This window comes from Rhinopithecus bieti, unplaced genomic scaffold (assembly GCF_001698545.2).
Source record: "Rhinopithecus bieti isolate Rb0 unplaced genomic scaffold, ASM169854v2 scaffold_12049, whole genome shotgun sequence".
Lineage (NCBI taxonomy): Eukaryota > Metazoa > Chordata > Mammalia > Primates > Cercopithecidae > Rhinopithecus > Rhinopithecus bieti.
Window position 1 is genome coordinate 503,290 of NW_016807278.1, and position 26,553 is coordinate 529,842.

The 26,553-nt window shown below is 43.3% G+C and overlaps 1 protein-coding gene and 1 long non-coding RNA gene across 9 annotated transcripts; one reads left to right on the forward strand and one right to left on the reverse strand.

Annotated features, from left to right (window-relative positions):
- Positions 1 to 5,872: 5,872 nt before the first annotated feature.
- On the forward strand, positions 5,873 to 25,419 carry CUNH1orf116 (chromosome unknown C1orf116 homolog). 8 transcript variants are annotated; one of them, XM_017880871.1, is made up of 4 exons: positions 5,873 to 6,009; positions 17,228 to 17,413; positions 19,836 to 20,013; positions 20,470 to 25,419. In XM_017880871.1, exons 1-4 carry the CDS (start codon positions 5,995 to 5,997, stop codon positions 21,993 to 21,995), a joined length of 1,905 nt encoding a protein of 634 aa, XP_017736360.1. In that variant the 5' UTR covers positions 5,873 to 5,994; the 3' UTR covers positions 21,996 to 25,419. The 8 variants fall into 8 exon arrangements, with proteins under 8 accessions (XP_017736360.1, XP_017736361.1, XP_017736365.1 ...); XM_017880872.1 differs by lacking the exon at positions 5,873 to 6,009 and adding an exon at positions 12,138 to 12,338; XM_017880873.1 differs by lacking the exon at positions 5,873 to 6,009 and adding an exon at positions 12,156 to 12,210.
- On the reverse strand, positions 24,194 to 26,513 carry LOC108535137 (uncharacterized). Its single transcript, XR_001887137.1, has 2 exons — positions 26,137 to 26,513; positions 24,194 to 25,301 (listed from the first exon to the last, which is right to left on the reverse strand). It is a non-coding gene; the product is annotated as an uncharacterized LOC108535137 (long non-coding RNA).
- Between the last annotated feature and the right edge of the window lie 40 nt (positions 26,514 to 26,553).

Below are 26,553 nucleotides of genomic sequence, written 5' to 3' on the forward strand. Positions count from 1 at the left end.
CTAACAAGAATGAAAAGGGAAGCTATAATATAAAGAAATTAGTAATGGAGGTAGTCTTTTGCATAATGAGGAATAGTGCTAGAAGTCATTAGGTCCCTATCATCTTAAAAAAAAAAATCTGTTTTACAGATGTTGGGGAGAATGTGGGGAAATAGGAACGTTTTACACTGTTGGTGGGAGTGTAAATTAGTTCAACCATTGTGGAAGACAGTGTGGCAATTCCTCAAGGATCTAGAACTAGAAATACCATTTGACCAACAATCCCATTACTGGGTATATACCAAAAGGATTTAAATCATTCTACTATAAAGACACATGCACACATGTTTATTGCAGCACTATTCACAATAGCAAAGACTTGGAACCAACCCAAATGCCCATCAATGATAGATTGGATAAATGTGGCACATGTACACCATGGAATACTATGCAGCCATAAAAAAGAATGAGTTCATGTCCTTTGCAGGGGCATGGATGAAGTTGGAAACCATCATTCTCAGCAAACTAACACAAGAACAGAAAACCAAACACCATGTGTTCTCACTCATGGTGAGTTGAACAATGAGAACATAGGGGCACAGGAAGGGGAACATCACACACCGGGGCCTGTCGGGGTGGGGTGTAAGGGGAGGGATAGCATTAGGAGAAATAACTAATGTAGATGATGGGTTGATAGGTGCAGCAAACCACCATGGCACATGCATACCTATGTAACAAAACTGCACGTTCTGCACATGTATCCCAGAACTTAAAGTATAATAATTAAAAAAAAAAAAAATCTGGCCGGGCGCAGTGTCTCACACCTGTAATCCCAGCTCTTTGGGAGGCTGGATCACAAGGTCAGGAGATCGAGACCATCCTGGCTAATACGGTGAAACCCCGTCTCTACTAAAAATACAAAAAATTAGCCAGGTGTGGTGGCAGGTGCCTGTAGTCCCAGCTACTCGGGAGACTGAGGCAGGAGAATGGTGTGCACCCAGGAGGCGGAGCTTGCAGTGAGCCGAGATCGCCCCACTGCACTCCAGCCTGGGAGACAGAGTGAGATTCCGTCTCAGAAAAAAAAAAAAAGAAAAGCATTTTAAATGCTAGTTATAACTACAAAAGAAAACTTTTTTTCTGTCCTCTTTACCATCCCATTAGAGCTTAGAAAAAGAGTGACTTGTGCTCTTAGTTATGTGGCGAAGGCTACAAAGCAGGACTTACGTATTTGGCAAAGTGTATAATTACTGGATGGGTAAGTATCTGTGCTTATCTTACATCTCTAAGCCTGAATGAGACATTCAAGAACAGAAAAGCAGGCATTTCAAATATATTTTCTATTTTGTTTTGACTTGGATTATCTTTGTCTCTATTTTGTTTATAAATTTTGAGGATGTTTACCAGATGAAAACAAGGCACAAACATATTCCCCTAAGCTCACTGAAACTTTTATGATTTCCTCATAAAATGAATTCAAGAATTCCTAAGAAACTATAAATAGCTCTCAGAGAATGAATAGCCTTCTCTCTCTTTGCTTTAGCAGCTGCCACTCTTTTAACTTCTCTGCCCGTCTGACCTCCTAAAATTCCTTCCTTACACGAAGTGAAGTATTCTCATCCTATTCCTATGGCATTTCTCTGTATTCAATTGGAGGACTTCATTCGTGAATCCTGAGGTATTGGAGTAGATGTCATAATGACTTGGCCATGTTCTAAAACCCTAAAGATGGCCCTGTTAAATCATACAATAAACCAAAAATCTATTAATCTGGAGTTGTTTGCAGTTGTTGCTGATTCAGGAGTCAGGTTTGAAATCAATACCGAAGTTAAGTACAAAATGTAGACAAAATTATTCTCAATAACCCTTACCTATCTCACAGAGTGCATAGACATCACTGTAACTTACGTAAGTCCAGCACAGCTAGTCCCCACGCCAGTGTTGGAAGAGTTCATTCTCACTCCTGCAGTGCAACTCTCTGAGGTCCCAACCTGCAGTGAGCGTGGCTCACTAGAGCACATTCATTGGTGGACCCTGAACTCCAATGCCTGTTCTCCCTGTTCTCTTAAGCTATCAGAAGTACCACTCAGCCTCTCAGCATCTCAGCCACCCATTTTGGAATAGACAAATGTCTCCAGAGGAAAAGTGGCTGGCCTCAAATGTTGGACACAACACACCAGACCTCTGTCCTCACCTTGATCCAGGCCTGTGTCCTTAGTGCTGGCCAAATTCTTCACTATCTTTTTGGCTCTCCACTGCAAATGGCAGGAGAGTTTGTCTGAATGACCCAGTCCAGCATTCCTGGAAGTGGAAGTCCTCAGCAGCACCTTTCCTATGATAATCAATAAACAACTACCATAAAATTGTGGGGTTTTTTTTTTTAAAGATGTAATCTTGGAAATATCAGGTATGAAACAAATGAGGTAATAATTTTTCTGTCAACAATGGAGGAAAGAAGGGTTTAGTAAGAGTTTGTCAGGGTTTATTTAGAACTATCCAATAGGAAAAGGCACTTTATCAAGTAACCATGAATGTTTTTCTAACACAGTTCATTTCCATTCTGTTGGATATTTATATTGAATTAAATAGAAATGTCCTTTTTATGGAATAATAATCTATTTTTAGAGTCTATTATGTAGGATATTTCATAAAATTACTCTTCCAAACTATGGACAAAATTTTACAGTTGCTGGAATTCCAAACTTTCTTTCATTATGACTTAACTGTTTTGTATTGGGGTTGATAACTCTTTCTCTAATGAATTTTATTGGATTGAATTACTTCTCCCAGAGCGTTAATATTATGGAGTAAATTGATCAATTTGAGTTTTTAAACCTACAAATCTAAGGAGCAGATTTTGCATTATGTTGACATACTGCCAAAGTCACCCTCTCATTAGGTTCATCCTTTAACATCCAAAGATCTAGCCTTGTTTTTCTTACTCTTACAATGAAGACCAAGAAAATGATCTTGAATTTGGCTAGGAAAAGCTAAGGTAATAATTTATCTCTGAAAAGTATTAAATGGTTTAACAAATCCTTATTGAACTTTTACTTATTGCAAAATATGATGTCAAATACCTCCTAATTCATTGAATAAACATTTTGAATGCTAATGTCCTGCCAGGAACTTCTCTAGGTGGTGGGTATAATTTGGAGGGGAAAAAAAACCACTACTACAAATAAATAAAAATACAAGTGCTATAAGATCCTTTTGGCCGGGCGCGGTGGCTCAAGCCTATAATCCCAGCACTTTGGGAGGCTGAGACTGGCGGATCACGAGGTCAGGAGATCGAGACCATCCTGGCTAACACGGTGAAACCCCGTCTNTACAATGAAGACCAAGAAAATGATCTTGAATTTGGCTAGGAAAAGCTAAGGTAATAATTTATCTCTGAAAAGTATTAAATGGTTTAACAAATCCTTATTGAGCTTTTACTTATTGCAAAATATGATGTCAAATACCTCCTAATTCATTGAATAAACATTTTTGAATGCTAATGTCCTGCCAGGAACTTCTCTAGGTGGTGGGTATAATTTGGAGGGGAAAAAAAACCACTACTACAAAGAAATAAAAATACAAGTGCTATAAGATCCTTTTGGCCGGGCGCGGTGGCTCAAGCCTATAATCCCAGCACTTTGGGAGGCTGAGACTGGCGGATCACGAGGTCAGGAGATCGAGACCATCCTGGCTAACACGGTGAAACCCCGTCTCTACTAAAAGATACAAAAAATTAGCCGGACGAGGTGGCGGGCGCCTGTAGTCCCAGCTACCCGGGAGGTTGAGGCAGGAGAATGGCATGAAACTGGGAGCGGAGCTTACAGTGAGCTGAGATCCGGCCACTGCACTCCAGCCTGGGCGACAGAGCGAGACTCTGTCTCAAAAAAAAAAAAAAAGATCCTTTTGTAGTTCATAAGTGTGATGATTGGGGTTTTGCACTTACATGTGGGATGTGATGACTCTCTCAAACCTTTTTATGACATCAGCACATTACCTGTCTGAAGTGAAAAATAAATACAGGTGCTATGAAAAGAATAATTGGGTGGGAGATTCGAATTTAAATTGGTAAATCTGGGAAAGACTTTGAGAAGGTGACATTTAAGCTGAAATCTGAAGCATGAATAAGAACTAATCAGTTGAAAAATAAAATCATTTCAAGTAGCGGGTATAGCATTTGCAAACATGATGTTGCAGGAGGAAATGAAATATTTTTCAGACCAGTCTGGTCACAGTATGATAAACAGGGGGAGGGGACATGAGATAAAGTATTAGAAGCAGGCAACAATCCAGATTTGCAGCATCTATAAACTATATTAAGCATTTACTCGAATTCATATTTACCAGATTTTATTTGCTTATTTTATATTTGTGCCCATAATTAGCTTGTAAACTCCACAAGGGCAGGAACTAATTGTGACTTTTGTTATTTTTGTATTCCCAACACCTAATAAGGGGCTGGATATATAGTAGATATTCAATATATAGTTGAATGAATGAACATGTGAATGAATAGTCAATGAAGTTTATTCCTGTAAAGGAATAAAGTTATCCTAAGATCACTGGGAGGATATGCAAGCATTTTAAGGAAGGCATCAGATTGATATTCCTCAAAGTTTACTTTAACTGCCCTGTGGAGAAGAGATTGAAGAGGGCGGAGTGGAAGTGGAGGACCAGTGAGGAGGAGGCTGTACTACAGTAACATATGGAAGTGATGACGGTGAGCATTATCATAGTTAGCATTTATTGAGTGCTTATAGTATACTCAGCACTCTTCATGTATTATCTCATGTAATCTTCACAATAACTCTGTAAGTTATGTGCTATTATTGTCATCTCTATTTTATAGATATAATTACTGAGAATTATAAAGTTTAAACTGCCTCAAGGACAAACAGCTAATAAGTGGATGATGGCTTGGGCTAAGTAGATGTCAAGAGAAGAGGACAGATGTAGGATATAATTTGGAGATAGAATCTCCAAGACTTGGTGATGGGGAATAATATTTCCTCAATCAACTGGTAGGAAAAAGTAACATTTACTGATTCAAGGAAGATGAAGGGGGGAAGTATTTGGAGAGAACAGAGAAAAAAAAGAGTTAAGACATGTTAAGTTTGAGATATTTGTGACTCATAGAAAGCAGAGATCATGTAGGCATCTACAGGTCTGAAGTTCAAAAGATGTATCTAAAGACAAAGACCTAAATTTTGGACTCATCGACCTATAGCTAAAAGCTGTGTGGATGGAAGAGAGCAAGCAGAGAGAGTGTATATAGCGAGGAAGACTCAGCACAAAACTGCAAGTAACTCCCAACATTTAGGAGCCAGGTAAGGGAAAAAGAACCAGCATTTAAAAGTCAGTTGAAGAAAGAGCCACTAAGGATAATTGAGGGTTCAGGAGAGAGAGATTAAAGAAGCAAGAGAATTTTATGTCATGGAATTCAAGAGAAAATAGTTTTTTTAAAAAAACTGAAAGTGGTCAGCTGCGTTGGATGTTATAGAAAGACAAGTTAGAGAAGAATTCAGAGAGTCTATAGGATTTGGCAAACAGGAGTTCATTAATGACCTTAGCACAAGCTGTTTTAGGGGAGTCATGGAGAAAGTAGCCAGATGGAAATGAGTTGAAGAGTAAATAGGGATGTCTGATTAAAGACAACAAGCTGAACATATTCACCAACCTCCACTCCCCCAAAACTTCAGTAAAATGATAGTAATGGAATTACACTCAAGGACAAAGAGATAGCCGGGTAAATAATAACCAAATTTCGGAAGTTAGCGAGCTGCTAACTTTCAAGTAATTTTTAACAAATTAGTTAACAAGCAGTTGGATGTGTGGTAACTGAGAGCAGATTTTAAAAAGCTGATGGGAATTATTTTAGGAGAAAGGTCAAAATGACGATGCAGGAGAGAAGGTTGCAGGGATAGAGCTGGTGAGATGAGATTCAGAGCACACGTGGATGACGGGATTTTATAGGAAAAATGTTTTGTTGTTGTTGTTGTACCAACAGGGAAAAAGAAGAAAATGGTGCAAAGGAAGGTAGGTTTGTAAATTTGGGGATGGGAATGTGGCATTCCTGCCTCTTGACTACTGTTGTCTTACTGAAGCTTTCAAAATTGGTGACAAAGTTGTTATATGAAAATGGAGTGAAGGAGATGTGGACAGTTATGGAGAGAGAAAAAGAGTGGTTTCAGAAAATGGGAAATCCAGCTTCCTAAAGTAGTAATTGCCTGCAGTATAGAGTACCCATTTGAGGTTGTTACTCATGAATTTATGGCGGTACCAATCTGCCTGTTGTGTGATCAACATAAAGATGTTAGTGACTCCAAGGAATCCAGTAACACCAAATCAAAAGCAAAAGCAGGAAATGCTGATATGTGAAGTTGACCATTAAGGGTGACATTTCTGGGAACCAAGAAACCAGCAGGTAGGAGACAAGTGGTTACAGTCTATTCAGTCTGCCTTGCTTAGAGCTGTTGGCATGTGATATAGTGTGAATGTTCTGTCCCCTCCAAATCTCATGTTGAAATGTGACCTCCAAAATTGGAGGTGGACCTAGTGGGAGGCATTTGGGTCATGGGAACAGATCCTTCATGAATGTCTTGGTGCTGTCCTTTTGTAATGAGTAAGTTCTAAGTTATTACATGAGATCATGCCCAGCCATACTTCTTTTCTGTATACATTACTAGGTCTCAGGTATTTCTTTACAGCAATGCAAATGGACTAACACACTATGTGGTAAGTGTATGTTCCATGGTCCTGTCTACTGTTAATAATGAGTTATTATAGCAAATAAAGTAAATATTAATAAATGTATACAGCGTATGCATGTTAACACCTCCTTCCTCTCTCTTGCTCCCTCTTTCACCGTGTGACACTGCCTGCTCTCCCTTTGCCTTCTGTTACGTAAGCCCCCCGAGACTCTCACCAGAAGCTTGGCAGATGCTGGCACCATGCTTGTACAGTCTGCAGAACCATGAGCAAAACAAATATCTTTTATTTATTTATTTATTTTTTAAGACAGGGTCTTGCTCTGTCACCAAGGCTGGAGTACAGTGGCATAATCATGACTCACTGCAGCCTTGATCTCCCAGTCTCAAGCCATCCTTTCGCCTCAACCCCACAAGTATCTGGGACTACAGGCATGCACCATCATGCCTGGCTAATTTTTGTACTTTTAGTAGAGACAGGGTTTTGCCATGTTGCCTAGGCTGGTCTCGAACTCCTGAGCTCAAGAAATCCCCCTGCCTTGGCCATCCAAAGTACTGGAATTTCAGGCATGAGCCACCATGCCCAGCCAAACCTCTTTTCTTTATAAATTACTAAGTCTCAGGTATTCCTTTATAGCAATGCAAATGGACTAACATACCATGTGGTTAAGTGTGTATTCCATGGCCCTGTCTACTGTAATAATGAGTCATTATAGCAAATAAAATAAATATTAATAAATGTGTACTGAGTATGCATTTCATGCAAATTTAATGAAGAATGTTCCAAGAAATAACAAATTTGGAAAGCAAAAAAAAAAAAAAAAAAAAAATTAGATTGGGAATTTCAACAAGTGATTCTGTGTAGAGCTGTTGGGAGCTCCCTAGGAGATCCAAATGGAATCTAATAATGTTACCTGGCATTTCCACTATTTGAATATTTGCTATAAGCTACAATACTTTATAAATTCTATTAATCCTGATATTTCTTATTAATTTTTAGATATCCATAATAATTAGTAAAGAACATGAAGAATGTTAGGAGCATTTTGTTATAAGAAAGATGAAGGAAATCAGTCATCCCATCACTAGATATGTGTTCAATCACTGCAGTGTGAAGCATCATCAACTCAGGGCCTTCATAGGCATCTCAGATTGATAGACATATTCATGATCAAAAGGTCAAAAGCCTCTGAAAACAATCCTAATGAGCCAATGCTCATTACTTCTAAGAACAACACAGAGTTTAATATCACATCAAAGGACAAGAATTGGGAAAAAACAATACGTAAAATTGTAGTAGTAGAAGGATTATCTTTCAGCTTGATCATGAAGAATAAACTTTTTAGGGCAAGTTTCTTAAGGAGTTCAGTTGCCAAAGAGTTTATCAGCAGTTTTGACATTAATATATAACTATTACAATAGAAAAGAAAAGTAATTCATAGAAAAAAAATTGGTGCCTTTCATGAATCCAAAATTTACAGGGAGAGAAAGAGGACAGTTATATCCTAGTGGGTTCAATATACAGATGTGTACATTGTGTTAAGAGACTACAGTGAAGCTGCACCTAACATTCTATTCCAAAAGAAGGTCATGCTTACCCTGAACCCTGAAGGAAGCATAAGACTAAGCCAGGATGCCAAGGGTGGGAAGAGATCCAAGAAGAGTGTACTGCATGGGCAAAGGCCCAGAAGCATGAAAGCACAGCAGTTTCAGAAACAGTGGATGTGGCTGTAGTCCAGAATATAAATGAAGATATGCTAGGAGAAGCATGTAGGGCCAGCTCATGAAGGTCTTTTTATGTCATAACAGGGACTCTGAAGTTCATTCTGAATGCCACAAAGACCCATCGAAGTATTTTAAGAGGAGGAATGACTACTCAGATGTGTGTCTGTAAAATGGAAGAGGGGTAACAAGTAATTTCTGTAGCCTCCTCCATCTCTAGTGGTCCATGATCTCACTGACAGTGAAAATCTGAACCAGAGTAGGGAGGATAAAGAATTGGAAAGAGGTATGAAAGCTATCTCACAGGAGGTATTTGAGAATGACTGTGAAGTATTCTCGAGCCTGGGTGAGAAGAAGTGTGGTGATGCAATTATCTGGGATGGGGATAGAGGAGAGAGGACATTTGAGGGGTATGGACATGGACAATGTAAATCCAATTTTGAACACATTAAGATTTGGTGTTTCTTGCAGAATTCTCTGATGCTAATTGGTGATCTTAGCCCCTGAACTTTCTTTAGTTCTAGGGAGAAAGGGGCAGCTGAGTCCTCCAAATTTCCATGATAGGTGGGCTGAAGAAACACTGCTCTCAACAAAGAAAAGAGAAAAAAAATACTCCCTAAAACTACTTAACAATTAAGTGATTTCAGAACTCCTTCATCCAAATTTACTCAATTACATGCTTTAGTTCTCATCAAATTATTTTAGTCTTAACACTAATATCACTTCAGTGAGAACTTAGTGATCTATTTGATGTCCTAATCTGTGCTATCCAGTCCCACATCTTACAGCCAAATTATAGTTACCCTCATCTGAATTCTTCCCTAGCTGTGCTCTCTTTAAAGAAAGCTCTTGTTCCCCCAACCCCTACTTGAGGAATAAAACCTTCTCTTCCCCCAGTATTTTAGAGGTCACACTCAGAGCCCCAGCATATAGTATCACGCCCAAACTGGGTGCCAAGTGTTTCCTAAGGATGGTGACAGCATATGTTCAAAGTAACTTAATTTTTCCTTTGGAGAGAAAAGGGAAAGGAAGACACTGCTAGGGTGTAACTGCAATGTGAATAAATAGATATCATGAATGGTTAGAATGGAAATCCACAACTATTTTGCAGAGTCTAAACTTTATAAGGGGCCTAAGAGGAAAGTTTGGCCAATGACTGTTTGTGGTATATTTCAGTTTTGAAATGACGTGTGTGTGTGTGTGCACATGTGCGTGTGTGCACACTTACATGTGCACTTAGGGGGAAGGGAGGTGCCTCAGTGGGGAGGTTGTACTCAGAAAGGAAATCATAAACTAGCCTCTGACAGTCAAAGAGATGACCTGACCACAACAGCATATGCAAGAATGGAGAAGGAAGGAACAGATGAGTCAGGTGAGCTGGGCTGTAATTAGTTTCCACAGAGTCTGGTCATCAAACAGGCATTTACATACTAAGAGCAATGACACACATACCCCCTCAAATGATGACCGATATCAACCAGGAAGCCTTATTCTTTCAGGCTTTTGACTGACTTAGGAAATCCTCCCTCTTCTGTAGTCCAGGCCTCCTTTCCAATTATCTTGGAATGTTAGAGACTTGGTACATTTCTAAGCAAAATAAAACAAAGCAAAACAATATTAATTCCAAGGAAAACATTTAAGTACATGGAGAATGGGAAACAGAAAATTTGAGAGAGATTTATTTCAGCTAGAACATATGTGTGTTTGCGGGGAAGGGAGGCTCAAGGCTTATAAGTAACTTCGACTATGATGTTTATGTTTTATTTCCCAAACTGGGTGTTAGGTACGGTTGTGTTTGTTATGCCAGGGTATCTGAAATATTTCATAATTTACAAAAGAAAACGTTTTGAGAGGAAAGGGAGGAAGAGAAAGATGATTTTGTCTATGTCCCTGCTTCTACCTGGTAAAACATAGGGGTTCCTCCTAGTTATCCTAATTTTATTATAACTGAAAAACTGTGTCTGTTCACAAATAAGACTGCCTACTGTCCTCTTGGAAGTTAATTCTCATAAGTCAATTCATTTTTTTAGCAAATGTTCAAATCACACACCTATGGAGCTGGATCAATTTCATTGACTTCATCCATGGGTGTGACTCTGGTTGCATGGAACTGCTGATTTGGAGATGCCCTTCCTGTTTTGTCAGTATTATGACATCACACATGTTTGAATGACACACCCGGGAGAGAGGTCATAGCCTGAAGTGCTCATTCAGCTGTGATATCCATAGGCTGCTGATAGGGGACTGGGTTATCCCAGGCTTCCTCCAACCTCCTTCCTATCCATTAGTCCTGCTCCACCTCATCTTTACCTTGGCCCCAGGATCACTGTGCTTTTTATTTCCTATCCAACCATGATCACAGAAAGAGAAAAGATGAAAGCCATGTGTTGTCTTGTTATAAAACATATTAATAGCTTTAAGTAGGAAATGAAATGGAAAAGGACGAATCTAATTGCTAGAATTACACTTGCAAATTATCTGTGTATTTCATGATTTCCACTTGAGACTCTCCAAAACAGGCGGATTGGCATTATGCTGATTCATGGCAATCTTGATGTTATATTGCCTGAATTAAAATCCCCTCCCTGCCTCTTCCTAGCTACATGGCCTTGAAAAAGTTTTTTAACCTCCCTGTAAAATTTAGATATTAATAAATGTCTACTTTTTTAAGTTAAAGACTAAAGAAAAAGATACATGAAAACACTCAGCACAATACCTAGCAAATAGCAAGAACTAATAAATGTTGGCAATTATTGTGTACATTGATTTTAAATTTTCTCCCTGCCCTTTTAATGCTAGTAAGTGGAATACCTCAAATCCTGATAGGTATCAAGGATAACCTACCTCTAGGAAAACCAGCTTCCAGTCAAAATCATATCTGGTAAGAGTGGTCTCTGTACTTGGAGGGAGATCTCTTCCCAAAAGCAGTAGATTCTTCTACCTACTCTCTTCTCCCTACAAGTGCCAAATGTCAGTCCACGAAAGGAGGCAGGAGTTGCTAAACTGGTTGGTAGTTTGTTTTGTTTTTATTTCATAATATGTATGGCCACCTTCCGTGAACAACTAAAAGAAAGCAGAGGACCAAATGATGGAGTGCATGCTCTCCCCTTTCAAGCTGTCCAGTCACTCTTCCATCAGGATAGGGACCTCTTAGGGGATGAATGGTTTTATTTCCCCAGAAATAAATTAGGCCAAGGAGATTGTTGTCAAGCACTGGGACGAGACTGGCCCAACTACAGCAACCCTAGCCTTGGGACACCCTCCTAAGTGGACATGAATGGAATTGCCAGGCTTATGAGCTGGGAGTAGGCTTGGGGAAGAAAGTGACTTTCAACAGCTAGAAAAGCTAGCAGCAAAACTGACCACAAATGAGTTTAGCTTACAGAATTCAGGGGACAACTAATCTCCTAGTGGAAGAAGGTAGTTCTAGATGAAAAACCTATTTCAGATAGACCTATGGAAAAGCACACTGCCCAGAGGACTGTCTGCGTTCCTTTATATCAACATTAAATATATATACTATCCCTACCTACTCCCTCCCTGCCACCTGTCCTTCCAGTCTCAGCCCAAACCAGCTCCTCCTCCTTCCAGCCCTCCTTTTTTAAAGAGCTCTTTATTAGCTCTAAACAGGGAAGGGGAAGGCAGGAGATGATTGGCTAAGAGGGAGCAGCACCACCCTGCTCATTCCCCTCCCATTCCCTCCCTGAGGAAACAGCTGGAATGAGAGGTAGGGAGGGTAGGCTAGGATTGGCTGAGTCAGTGGCAGTGTGGGGGCCAGGCAGCACAGATGAAGCATTTACCTGTCTAGGTAAGTCAGGAGGAGGTCAAAAGGAGAAGAAAACAGTAGGAGGCAGGGGAAGCAGCCTCTGTCTCCGTCTCTGCCCTTTGAAATAAAAGGGTATTTCTTTCCTGTCTTCAGCCCCCAACCCAGTGGAGGTGAGTTAATCACTAACCAACTACTGCTTATCCTGCAGCAAGAGGAAGGGGTTTCATGGGAAATCAGAACTACAAGGGAGGGAAGGTGTCCCTCTATACCCAGCTAGGGAGCTTTCCTATCTGTTCCCCAATTCTCTGAGTTCATTCTGGGATCAGATCAGGTTGGTAGTGACTTGAGATTGTAGTATTTTTGTGGAGACCGGGGCTGGGAAGACCTTCTTTTTCATTTACCTCCTTAGGTTGGATAGGCATATTGTGCAAACAACAAGAAAAAGAAAATAGATTTGTTTTGGAAATTTCCATCTCTGAACAATTGAAATTGAGTTGTGATTTTGGAAAATAACCGTTGAAATAGAGGGAGTCAAAATGGGGGAGAGTATCTTGGTTTTCCATTGCGATTATAACCGGAAATTCTCCCGTGGCTTTACCAACTCAGTGTCGATCTTTGTTTAAATAATGGATGCAGTGTGTGTGTGTGTGTGTTCGATCATGCTCATTTGATAATGGAGCTCTCTGTGGACAGGTGTGTTAGGCATGAGCTGTAGTAGGTTGTTTGTAAAGGGATATAAGGTTTGGGCATGTGGGGAAAACTTCAACTCCAGCTACCAGCTCATCTTTGAAAAACCCATGGATAATCTAGCTGCAAAGTCAAGTTTATTTGGGTTCTACTCAATTAACTTTCTGACTCTACCTGTTAATAGATGCAGAGACTGGCAAACAGAAAGCTACTTGGCTGTGCTGGGCCTCACCTACATGAATATTTCGCAGCTGCATGTCAAGTCTAGTTAGAATTCCAAGTGGGGCTCAGGCCAAGGTACTGTGGCAGAGTCCACAGACAGAGAAGCAGACCAGGGTGGTGGCTTTGTTTTGTTTTCCTGCAGGTATCCAAGTTGGCAGTTTGTGTGGCAGATTTACCTGCAGAAGGAAGGCAGATGTAGGAGTCGAGTCAGAGTAGCAAGTCGCCTCTCCATTATCCATCTTAGGGGGTTTAACCCTTTGGTCCCTAACTTTGACTCTTTCCCTCCTGCTGCAGAGAAGAGGGAAGTGGGAAGACCTCAGTACCAGGCTCAAGGGCATGGCACACACAGTCCTGAGTGAATATATGGGTTTTCCAGTTCTGGCAACTGGAGATTCAGGCTTGAGCTTACCTCACACCACAGAGCCAGCACCCCACACTCACCGACTGAGGGCTGCCCTAGATGGTGAACTTAGGAGTAAAGACCACCAGCAGTGTCCAACAAAGCTCTCCTATGCACAGAGTATTTCTACCTGCTCCTTGCCTCAAATCCACTGGTGAAAAGGAAGATGATCATGTTGCCTAAACACATACAGAAACTTGCCCATGTGCTCATGGAGACGGATATGCACATTGTGCAAGTTTTAGTCTTTCTGATATTTTTCTTAGGATATTTTCCAGCCCAAGGCACATTTCTGGGTAGTCAACAAGAAGCAGAGACACCTGGATCGAAAGATAGGAAACCTCTTTGACTAGTACGCAGAGAGGCAGAGCTCTTGGAGGACATGTGGGTGCGTTCGTTGGAAGAGGAGGATGAGAGAGACCTGGGTCTGATTAGAAGGTGCAGACAAGCCAACCTGGAATGGAGCTGGAGCCCTCTCTCCACCCCACCCTCTCCAGATGCCAGAACTTCACCTGTTCTTTATTCCCTCTCCTCCAAGACTTGGCAGTATTTAGTATTTTAGTCAGTGGAGTAGTTAATATTTAATTCAGGATGGATGGTCCTGACTATTTAAGTGCTACATATTTCTTAACCCATTCCCTCCTCCTATTAAGTTCCCAAAGAAGTCAAGGGTTAAAAGATACCAAACTCTCACCTTGAGTGTTTTGTTTGTTTCTCAGTCTTCTTATCAGGGTTTCGATGGCTGCCCTGAGACAGCCCCCATGGTTCAAGGTTGTGAAGTCGGTGAAAGGAAATGCAGCTTTCACCTTTCAGATTTTTTAGGTCAGAAAACTAGGTATGGAGATAAGGTGACAGCACCTCACTTAGCTTTGGTTTCAGGTTCAGACTCCTCTCTGCAGGGAGTATGTAATCCCTAAAGACATGATTTTCCTTGGCAGTTGGTGTTATTTCTTTACCGTGGAAATAGCTGCTGTTGGGGCAATACACCGGCCTGGAAGTATAAAGCTGAAGCAGATAATTTGCAGGGTTTAAGGTATGAAGTAGAAGGAGAAGGGGGTCTTAAGGCTTTTAGTATTTTAGTCAAGGGTGACTAGTAACCATTCTTGGGGGCATGCCCCTCTTGCATCCAGATAGTCCCTGAGATGCCCTGTGGAGGGCTGTCCTGTATATGCAGATATAGGTCATTTCCTGTGTCCATTAGGAAGGGCTAGTGGTAAGAGCCATAACTTTCTCACCTGTAAAATGAAGAAAATGTCAGATCCTGCCTATGTTTCCAGTTTATGCTGAAGATCTAATTAGCATATCTGAGAGCACTTTGCAAGCTATGGCATGCTGTGTTCTTGTGAAGCAGTGCTTTTCCTACCACTTTTATCTCTTCCAGCTACTTGAAGGTATCCTAGGTTCTGAAATGAAAGTGTGATAGGCTTCCCTGGTAGGAAAGAGAGACTAGAAAACCTCTGTAAAGTCTAAAGCATACTTAGAAGCACAAGGGTAGTAATTTTCTCTGAAAGTAAGAGGCATCATCTGCTCACCCATTCATAGAGAATATTATGCTAATTACAGTGAGTCACTTTAAATATTTACTGCCCTGATTTTATCGAGAAGAAAATTGGAGCCCAAAACTAGACCCTTAGATCTACACTGACTTTTTGACAACAATGCCTTTGTCTTATACGGTTTTGTACCACTAGCGCCTATTATTAGGTGCTCACAAATGTTAGTTTAACTGAAAACATTGCCCAAATTTCACTGAGCCATATATTATCCAGGAAATTAAATATTTAAGAAAAAGCTCACAGTAATAGGTTAGAAACCAAGAGGAAGCCTTCCAAAAGCTCAACCCAATAGACCCTAGAACAGACAGCAAGTTCATTCATTCAGCATTTTTTGAGTGTTTTCTGTGTGCTTAGACTTACAGAGATGGATCTCCTTTGCTACAGTGGCCTCAGCCCTACAGAATGTTAGGAATGGGTTAGTCCTCCCTGAACTTGAGCATCATTCATGGAGTGGGTAGCTGAGATGACTGAACTTCACCCACATGGTTTCTCATGTTCCTGTTTCTTTGAGTTTCTGGATACTGGGGAGCTTAACCTCATGAAGAAACCCTAAGAGCTTCCTCACCCCACGTTTATTTATCATTGGGCTTCTTTGGTGTCTCTGTCCCTCCAGTCCCCTCCTTATCTCCTAGGAGGATCTGGACCCCTATGAACCAGATGGCTGGCTCACTAGGGATCTCTCCTCTTTGCCCCCCACTGTCGTGCCCCTCCCTACCTGCCCCTTTTGAGAGACTCCTCCCAAGCAGAAGAGGAGCTCCATGGGGCTCCATACTTGCCAGCTCTATAGGGCTGGAAGGCTGACTCACCCAACCCAGCCCAAACCTGACTTTGGCACTGGAAGCGATTATTACCGGAGGCCAAGAGGACATCTGCCCTGGCATCCAAAGCCCAAGCCTCCAGATCTCAAATAGATCACATTTTCTTCTAGGACATTTTACCTAGTGTTGGGAGGGTTGGAAAGATGAAAGAAAATACAGGATGGCATTATAGGAAATACATGGATTTGAATCAGACAAACTTTATTCTAATTCTGGCTCTCCTCCAACTCTCTGTTTGATCTTGGAATGGTCTTTTCATCCTAATTCTTTTAGAATTTCATTTTAACAGCAGACTCACTTCTGGCCTGCCGTCTCCAGTGGAGTATTTCCCACAAACAGCCACATCAAAATTCTTGGGACTTTCAGAGGGAAAATGACACTGCCTTCCTTTGCTACTACTATTGTTACAATGATATTGAAACTTTTTTTCCCTAAGGAATTGGAGTTGGGAGGAAGCTACATGGGACATTTCTCTTGTTCATTTGACACGGGCTCGGGAATCTCATTGGGAATATGGGCAACAACAGAGGCACTAGAAAGAAAGAAATTCACTAGAAAGAAAATAGGTTTGTGTCAACCACTGTAGGTGCCCTGTTTATACCTCTAGGCTAGGGAGTTAAAGATGGACATCGTAGTGGTGGTTGTGATGATATTGATGATATTGACTAGGATAGCAGGTGACAATTTGCACCGTGCAAAATGTTTTACATGTTCTCACAATAAGCCCGTGAGGTAGGAATTATTAAGGGACCTGTTTCTTCTCTCAAGTCTACAGTCTCCCGTTAAACCAGAACCCTTCTTTTCTGAGCTCCTGTTTCTCTTGTTTCAATTTAGTTTGATCCTAGATAGATCTTGTCTTTTTCTTGTTACAAGAACAATAATAGTTAATTATTGACTCATGAGGTCTTAGGGTATTTACTACCAACTAAACTGTGCTAACTGTTCTCTCACTTAATCCTTATACTAACATTATTTAATGAGGAAAAACAGAGTAATTTGCCTCAAGTCACGTAACTGTAAACGGCTAAACTGGGATTTGAGCCCAGACCCAACTAACTCCAGAACTCAAGCTATTGACCTCTGTAATATTTATTGCTTATAGTAATGAAAATGTAGGTTAAGCTCCTTGGTTCAGAGAAAAATGTAAGAGAAGTAGTAGAAGCTTCTTTCTGACTAGACTTCCTCTCCACCACCTAAGTTTGTCCTTCTGCATGTATTTGAGCCAGCTCCAGGGTCCTTCCATGCAGGCTGGAGGTTTCGCACCCCTCTTCCAGCTCTCTGCTTGCTTGGTGTCCTTCCCGCCATGCCACCCAGGGCCTGGGCAGAGCCTTGCCGAAGTCTTGGCTCACATGTGGCTTTGATTCTTCTCTTTTCAGGCCCGGCTTGGGACATTGTTCACTTCCCCTCGCTTCCCCTCTGGGAGCCCCCTTTGCCACCCCTGCACCTTGTTTCGGGCGATGCCCGAGAGGGAGCTGTGGCCAGCGGGGCCTGGCTCAGAACCCGTGACCCGTGTCGGCAGCTGTGACAGCATGATGAGCAGCACCTCCACCCGCTCTGGATCTGTACGTAATACTCTCCCTCCCGCAACCTGGTCTGCTCTCTGCACACCTGCCCTGCCCTGCCCTGTTCTTTCCTGCCACCCATCCTGGCTCACTACACCTTCTCTTTCATTGTTGGGGAGTGAGTCACAACACCAGTGGGTGCTTTCTGCCTGAGTCAGCCCTGGCTCTATAGAGAATAGGATGGGATGACCTTAGAGATCAATTGGGCAAATGAGACTTTTTCCCCCAATTTTCATTAGGTTCGGGGTTGGATTGAGCAGAAAGAGTAGGCCTGTAATCTGAGGTCATGGTGGAAACCAAAACGTAGATTCTCGTAGCACATGGATTATTGAAGTTCTCTGCAATGAGCAGCATTACTTTAGTCTCTTACAAAGATCAAAGAAAATAGGTAATTAGGAGTCTAGGTTCTGGAACCAAACAGATCTATGTTCTCTACTTATAAGCTGTATGACCTTGGGCAAATTACTTAATTTCTCTAAGCTTTAAGCCTCCTCTGTTTTCAAATGCGATAGTGTTCATATCTAATTCAATTTGTGGGGAGTAAATGAGATACAAGTAAAGCACCTATCATATGCCTCCATGTAGAAAAGAATCAGCCTTTCTAGGAGCAGAGACTGAGAATCTTCCAAAGTCACTGTGTTTAGCTACTTGTGAGTGGCATTTAATAAACTGTAATTTTTCTGGGCATGAATTTAAATTTCAGTTGTTGTAAGGTTGGTATGAAAGAGTAAATCTGTGCTGCATCCAGACACAAACATTTATTGTTCATGCTTATCATATACATAAGAATCCTGGAGAATTTATGCTTTTTTGCATTATATCCTATAGAGGTATTTGAAAATTTAAGGATTTTAAGGGTGTCTACTGAATATCAAGGCTGTTTAAGACAACCAATGGATTTTGATATGTAAAAATGGAGTAGAGAAAGAAACACACACGGACAAATCCAAAGTGCAGACAATCAGACAAATTTCATTTTGACCCTAGATAAAAGGGCTGTGGAGATGTCTTTCTATGCCTGTTAGGCTGAGACCAATGTGAATAGTCACATACCATTGGACACAGAATGTGACAGGGATTAAAGGTTTTCAAAGTGAATCATTCGGGAAGGAGAAACTAAGAGTCAGCTTATCCTTGGCAAGGCTATTTTAGAAGTAAGAGGACAATAAAGATATTTTTCTTCAAGAAACTTGGAGGAGTCAGCTTCAGAGCTTCCACGGTCTATATTTGGGGCTTCCTTTCACATGTAGGCCCACATCAGTCAACATACAGGTGGCTCTTTAAGGGGCAGAGGCAACTGGAAGGGGTATTCTGCAATCCTCTCCCCTCCTTCCAGGATATTTTTAGAGCTGTCTCAAAATCTTTCCTGGCCATCTGAGTGGGCCTGAAGAATGTACAACTCTGAAGTGTCCCAAATATTAGGAAAAGGGGTGGAGGTGCCAAGAAGAGACTCAGCCCAAATTTCTTATATTCCAATTTGCCCTTTTGTTTTCCCTTCAACTTCCTCTGTGGAAGAGCAACTGTTCCAGCAATCTTCCAGCCCCGTACAACATAGACAGTAACTGTCTGAGATGACCGTTATCATTTTCTTCCAAAAACCTCTATGTACTCTCTCGTAATGGATATGATCTGCTTTCAGATCTACTTAACATTTAATACTAAGCTGCTTTTCCCTCTTCCCATACCATCTAGTTTCTCCACCAACCTCCCCCTTTAAGTTAATATTTGCTTTAGAAATGCACACTTATTTTAATATTAGCCAGAGCTAAATGCCATCAAGAAAGTAAACGTACAAGGGGAAAAAGTCCCGTATGGAATGCATTTCAAAGTCAAGCACAAATCATTTAGTACATTTATCTGTGGCCAGTCATGCCACAGTTCCTACTGGCCTGGCAGCTTATAGCTGGCTGCATTTCCTGCTTTTCCTCATACTGTCCTTGACATACCAGATCAAGTATGCAGAAGTACTTTTAAAAGTTAAAAGCAATACTACTGAAGTTTCAGGTCAAATGGTTATGTTGCCCTTCTTATTTGGAGCTAAATCAGAGGTGCCCAAAGTGAAATGTTTGACAAAGGCTGTCAAACATTGGAACTTGGGACTGCTTCTAATGTGTGCCCCTAAGCATTCCAGCCAAGACTGAGCAAAAGAAAGGCCCCTGCCATGTGCCTGCCCAGCTCCAGAGCTGGGTGCTAGTGGGCCAACCTCCGGACACACTCTGTGCTCCCTGGTGCCTACAGTTTCAGGAGGCAACTCCAGCAGCTTTGCAGAGTAGCAGGAGGGAAAGCTTTCCAGCTCTTCAACATTCCTTCCCCGTCACAGGGTGGTTCTCAGGCCCCGCCAGTTTCTGCGGAGGAAGCGCTTTCTCACAGCTCTCTCTCCCTCTCCTATTCTCGCCCTTCCTCGTCCCCCTGCCCCCAACAGAGTGATAGCAGCTACGACTTCCTGTCCGCTGAAGAGAAGGAGTGTCTGCTCTTCCTGGAGGAGACCATTGGCTCGTTGGACACGGAGGCTGACAGTGGACTGTCCACTGACGAGTCTGAGCCAGCCACAACTCCCAGAGGTTTCCGAGCACTGCCCATAACCCAGCCCACTCCCCGGGGTAAGGCAGGCCCTCTGAGGTAGAACCCCGGCAGAGAAGGGAGTCAGGGAGGGCTGGGTGGTTGGCTCTGGAGAGACTGAGTTAGTCTAGGGAGCTAATCTAGGTGACACAGAGGACAAGGGTAAGAGAGATAAGGAGAGGGAAGGGCTCCCCAGCTGCAGTGGGAAGCACCTCGAGGCCCTCGTTAGAGAGTGTGGAGAGCCAGTGGTGCTCAGGCTCAGCGGAAGGGAAACAAAACAACACACAAGTGTGGCCATGAGTGTGGAGCCACACGTCCCAGGGTGTGAGGAGCATTTTACTCCTGAGGACAGTCCCTCTGGTACTGGGGCTGCAGTTTTGTGTTGTTTCATTTAGCAAATATTTATTAACAATTAGTTAGACCTTCCCTGCAGCTAGAGCTCTGCAGCAGGGCCCTCACCTCTGTTCACTCTTTTATGTTCTTTCTGACCCTCACAGGAGGTCCAGAGGAGACCATCACTCAGCAAGGACGAGCGCCAAGGACAGTGACTGAGTCCAGCTCATCCCATCCTCCTGAGCCCCAGGGCCTAGGCCTCAGGTCTGGCTCCTACAGCCTCCCCAGGAATATCCACATTGCCAGAAGCCAGAACTTCAGGAAAAGCACCACCCAGGCTAACAGTCACACCCCTGGAGAACCGGGGAGGCTTGTGCCAGAGGCTGAGAAAGAACAGGTCAGCCAGAGCAACCAACCCAGTCAGGCAGCTGCCAGCCCCCGGGAGGCTGCCCTTGACTTGGACGTGGTGCTCATCCCTCCGCCAGAAGCTTTTCGGGACACCCAGCCAGAGCAGTGTAGGGAAGCCAGCCTGCCCGAGGGGCCAGGACAGCAGGGCCACACACCCCAGCTCCGCACACCATCCAGCTCCCAGGAAAGAGAGCAGACTGCTTCAGAGGCCATGTCCCAAAAAGCCAAGGAAACAGGCTCAACTGGGCACACACAACAATCCCGGCCTCCTCCTGCAGTGTTGCCTCAGAATGCAAGAGCTGAAGATGTTTCCCTCCCACCAGGCGAGGACCCAAACAGCCGACTAGCTCCTCTCACAACCCCTAAGCCCCGGAAGCTGCCACCTAATATTGTTCTGAAGAGCAGCCGAAGCAGTTTCCACAGTGATCCCCAGCACTGGTTGTCCCGCCACACTGAGGCTGCCCCTGGAGATTCTGGCCTGGTCTCCTCTTCACTGCAGGAGCAGAGAAAAGCACGTAGAGAAGCTCTAGAGAAGCTGGGGCTACCCCAGGATCAAGATGAGCCTGGACTCCACTTCAGTAAGCCCACCAGCTCCATCAGACCCAAGGAGACACGTGCCCAGCGTCCGTCCCCAGCTCCAGATCTGGCTCAGCCTGCAGCTCCAACCCAGGCCTCAGCAGCTATTCCTGCTGCTGGGAAGGCTCTGGTTCAAGCTCTGGCTCCAGCTCCAGGTCAAGCTCAGGGACCTTTGACAATGAAGTCTCCAGCTCCAAGCAATGTCGCAGCTACCAAATCTATGCCAATTCCTATCCCTAAGGCCCCAAGGGCAAACAGTCCCCTGACTCCACCAAAGTCAGACTCAGGGCTGACTCTCCAGGAGAGCAACACCCCTGGCCTGAGACAGATGAACTTCAAGTCCAACACTCTGGAGCGCTCAGGCGTGGGACTAAGCAACTACCTTTCAGCTGAGAAAGACGCCAGCCCCAAAACCAGCACTTCTCTGGGAAAGGGCTCCTTCTTGGACAAGATCTCGCCCAGCGTCTTGCGTAATTCTCGGCCCCGCCCGGCCTCCTTGGGCACGGGGAAAGACTTTGCAGGTATCCAGGTAGGCAAGCTGGCTGACCTGGAGCAGGAGCAGAGCTCCAAGCGCCTGTCCTACCAAGGACAGAGCCGTGACAAACTTCCTCGGCCCCCCTGTGTCAGTGTCAAGATCTCCCCAAAAGGTGTCCCCAATGAACACAGAAGGGAGGCCCTGAAGAAGCTGGGACTGTTGAAGGAGTAGACTGCCACCAGTGCGGACTTTGTCCTGGCTGAACAAGAAGAGACACATGCTCCACTTGGGAGCCTTTGCCACTGCACAACTGAGGGCTCAAGATGAACTGGAGGGAGAGATTTGAGTCCAAGCATACGTTTATATTCAGAGTGTTGTGCCGTTGAGTGCCCACATGGATCATTCCGAAGGTGATTTCCACAAGAGGGGGTGTGTGCGTGTGTGTTTGGTGTGTAGGCGGGGTGCTGGATACATCACTGAAGCTATTCATATAACACAATGAGTTACTGTTCAAAATTTTGCTCTTGTTAGAGGTTTTCTTACATTGGGTAGAGTCTAGCCTAGCCAGAGCTGAGTGAAGGGACTGGCCATGCCTGAGAAGAAAAGTCAAATGAGACAATGGACATGTCCATGACTTGAAAAAAAGTTACATCCAGCAAATGCAGGGTCACGTGAAATATGGGCCTCCTGGAATCCCTACAATGGATGGAGACTGGCTCATACCTTGCCAGATCCCTCTCTCAGTTCCAGCCTTCTGGACAAGGCCTGGGCTAAGCAGAGCTGATTCGTTATCTCTTCACCCACTGCCCTCTCAGTATCACCAGTCTCAAAGACAGGGTACATCCCTGTAACCCAACCTCTCAGTTGACTGATAGCAGAACAGCTCTTTTTGGTCTGAGAAGGCAGGATAAGTGACCACGTATTTATGCCACTACCTCCACCAGGGAGAGTCCTTCTCCACAGGCTTGATAAATTCAATCACTAACGGTGCTGTGGTCCCTGACTCTGCTACTCCTGTTCTTCCTGCTTTCCTGCTCCCTATCTCAGTCTGCACTAACCCCAGGGCTGGGCTGACATCAAGGTGGGAGCCCAGCCCATGGGCTTTATATATACCCAAGAACGGTTTCAGATCTTCTCTGTGCTGATGCAGATAGTTTTAAATTTTTCTCAGTTCCAGTGATAGAAAACCCACACAATATGTCTTCTGCCAGTCTTAATAGAACATCAGAGGTAAGAGGGGCCTCAGAGAAGCTCTGACCCAGTGCTGCTGGGGAAGGGAAGTGACTCACCCTGGGTCAGCCTGCCATTTGGGGAAAGAGCTGTGGTTCTTACCCTCGTTGCATGCTGCCACCTCTCCTTAGTCAGTGCTCTTGTACATCCACCCAGCACCCTCAGGACCCATAGTCACCATCAAAGACTCAACCCTAAGGCCCTTCAATATCTCAAAGTGTCTTCTGAAGCATCAGAGATTAAATATTGTTCAAACTAATAGTTATTGCTGTGGCTTTTAATTTTATATTTGGAAGATAGCTATATGGTAACTCATCATTAACCAGAACACCTCTCCCCTCAAATTCCCTGACCAAGTTGTGCAGCTTGAGCAGATGCCGAAAGAGGGTATTATGGGTGGGCGATGTGGGCTTGCAAATACAAGCTTGGAGGTGAGACATTGTCAGACATGACTCCTGCTTCCCCTTAGGAAGTAAATCTTACTTATAGGCTGTGAACTGCGTGGAGTCCAGGATGCCCAGATGTGAGGGGCAGATAAAGGGAATGCTGTTGGAAAGGTGCCTTTTAAGGCTGCTGAGAATTTCTAGGCTATGTCCTGATGGACACAGCACAGTCAAAGTCCAGAATTTCTGAAAATGGTGACAAGGTTAAGGTAAGGACAACAAATACTCCACCCTGTCATGGTATGTGGGGTGTGGGTGTGGCGGTTTCTATGTACATTTGCTCATACACACACATCCAAAAGCCTGTGCCTCATTCCTGGCCATGGGTGAGGACTTAGTCTGTCATGGCTGATGGGGGCTCCCACAACTGGTCAAGTTATGTCTTATTATACACCCCCAGAAAGAGAGAAAGCTGCCTTCTGGAGGACTGATTCCGCATGCTGTATTCAGCTGAGTTGATTTATGTGTCTATTTCAACTCAAAAGCTGAAGAATGATCACCTTATTCGGTATTCATTAATTTCCTTGATTAATAGGGAAACTTGGGAATAGCTATAAAGTAAAACTTGGGTGGAACCTGGGCCCTGGCATCACACAAGAGTGATTAGGATGGTCAAGGTCATCAGGAGTGCAGCCTATTATAGTCCCACACCCTGAGAAAGGTCATTTCTCTCCCACACATGACAAAGTCACAGACAACCTGTACCTGCCACTTGGCATCCTCATCCTAGTAACATGGGCATTTCTCCAGTTTTCCTAATCTGAGATTCCCTTCTCTTGTTATTTAAAGATACCGTGCTTCTCCACATCCTCATCCTTCAAAGAGTATATTTTGCTCTAAGGATAGTCTTTGGGATTCAAGAACAGAATGATAAATCCAAACTTGGTCATTCTCATTTTGAAGAGATGCAAGAGGGCCCAGTGAGGACATCCGCCTCCCTGAAAGTGGTGCTAGACCCAGCTGAGGTCATTGTATCTACCCTCTTGTATCCATATAGGGTTGCTCTTCATTCAGTTTGAATTGATGAAGAGGGAGGTAAGAGTAGGGTCAGAGTTATTCTTATCTCTTTTCACAGAATTGTGGGTGGAGGTTTGTAAAAGCCATTCATTTGGTTTTCAAAACCAAAGCAACAGCTCCACTTCCACTTGGCCTTAGATCTCTGCTATACCCTGCCATAGCTTTGATGCCACTGGGCACAAGCCACCTGCCACATACAGGAGTGGCCTCTCCCAGCCTGGCATGGTAGGGGTGTCTGTGCCCTCAGATGCATTGACAGCTGCTCTTCTGAATCTCCACACCTGTGCTACCCTGGGAACTCTGCACTCTGACTCCGTGGGGTAGGACCATGTACCATCTCACACAGAGGTCAAAGGATGAGCCCACTCACTCATATGTGCCTTCCTCCACAGTGGGAAGCGTGATCTGGCAGGGGCCGCCTTGTAGGCTGGGGGTGGGCTGGTGAGTGAATGTTGGTGTTTATTTCATGGAGAAAGGGGAGGTGAAAGATTGGAGAGCAGGTCCCCATCAATGTTCTGAGTTCTAGCTGGAGGTCTACATGGTCTGTGAGTGTGTGAGATGAACCCTTCCATCCTTTGATGCCTGGTTGTATGTGTAGGCTAAGAAGGACCCTCTTGTCAGTGTGCAAAGCTGTAATCTCATGGACTAGAGGAGAGGGGGCCGAGGGAATGGACAGGAGAAGTCGTGCAGAATCTAAGCAGGAATGCAGATAGAATGCATCTAGGCCATTTTGCCCAGGACAGTGATGATGGAGCATATAGATAATGGCTCAAATTCAGCCTCCATCACTTACCAATCAGGAACCCTGGCGATATCACTTTAACTTTCTGAACTTCAGAGTCTTCACCTATAAGATGGGGAAAATACTATCATCTTTCAAGATTGCTGAGATAAATAAGTGATATAAAACATGTAAAGCTCCGTTCTGGACACAGTGTAGCTACTCAATAAATGATAATATCACCTTCTGAGTCTTATTTTTTTCTTCTCAAAGGAGGTGAATGTAGGGAGGGTTGGATATCAAGGGCTGTCCCAACCCACTTCTGAGAGAAAGATAGAGCCTGCTGCATATAAAACTTATAGCATAACCAGGCTTCAGCACAGCCTCCAGGTGACTCAGCTTCACCCACGCCAGGCTTCCCGGAGTTTGAAAAGACAGCAATTGGCATGGATGTAATGTGTGTGTTCTGGTGCAGCCTGAACCAACTGTTTCCAGCTTTCATATCCTCAAACCCAACTTCTCCTTTATCATGAGTCTCTTACTGCCCATGACCACAGAGCTTACTTCTTTTTGCTTCCTCTTACTTTCTTTTGCTGTGTGGCTCAGAGAATTATACGCTGTTCTACAGTTACTTATTTTTAAAATGAAGGTAAAAAAATAAGCATTTAATAGGAGGGAACTCCTCAGAAAGAAATAAAAGCTAGAAAAGATTTTAAAATTCCTTTTTTTCTTTTAAATAGCACGTTCTTTTAAATTTGTTCATCTCTGGAATGAATCAGGCATTAGTTATCAGGAAGCAAGAAGTGCATTGGATGAGGTCTCTAAATCTCTTCAGGTATGGGGACCTGTGAATTGCTGGAATCATGACCACTATCATAATCATCACTGACTGTTAGCATACACATGTGGTAAAAACAGATTACACTCTAATTCCAGGCTGTCATTCTCTCTTACTCATTACCTAGTTGGATTGTTGTCCTTATCACCACTTGCCACGTATCCAGAGTTCAAAATCACGTGAAACAGGCAGAGGCCTGGACCAGGTGAGCTTTAGTGGGTCACTTCATCTCACTCTCAACATGAGGGACTTGGTCTTTCTCCTAGATCCATGCTAGCCCTGAAATGTATGTTTCGGTAAATCCAAACAAGTTAGTTAGGAAGATCAACACCTGCCAAAAATAATCAAAATATAGTCTAAAATAAACTAAACTTCAAAGAACTTGAGAACTGCAAGGAAACTTTTAGGTTCTGTAATTCAACCTCCCACCTAAAGAGGAATTATCTCTATAGTTGGAGATACATATATTTCTCTCCATCATCTATCTATCTGTCTATCCATCTATCTATCTATCTATCTATCTATCTATCTATCTATCTA

Bases quoted from the DNA above. Each gene is read 5' to 3' on its own strand.
- CUNH1orf116 (XM_017880871.1), top strand. The intron at 17,414-19,835 runs GTACGTAATACT...TGCCCCCAACAG, and splicing joins CCTCCACCCGCTCTGGATCT to AGTGATAGCAGCTACGACTT. The intron at 20,014-20,469 runs GTAAGGCAGGCC...TGACCCTCACAG, and splicing joins AACCCAGCCCACTCCCCGGG to GAGGTCCAGAGGAGACCATC.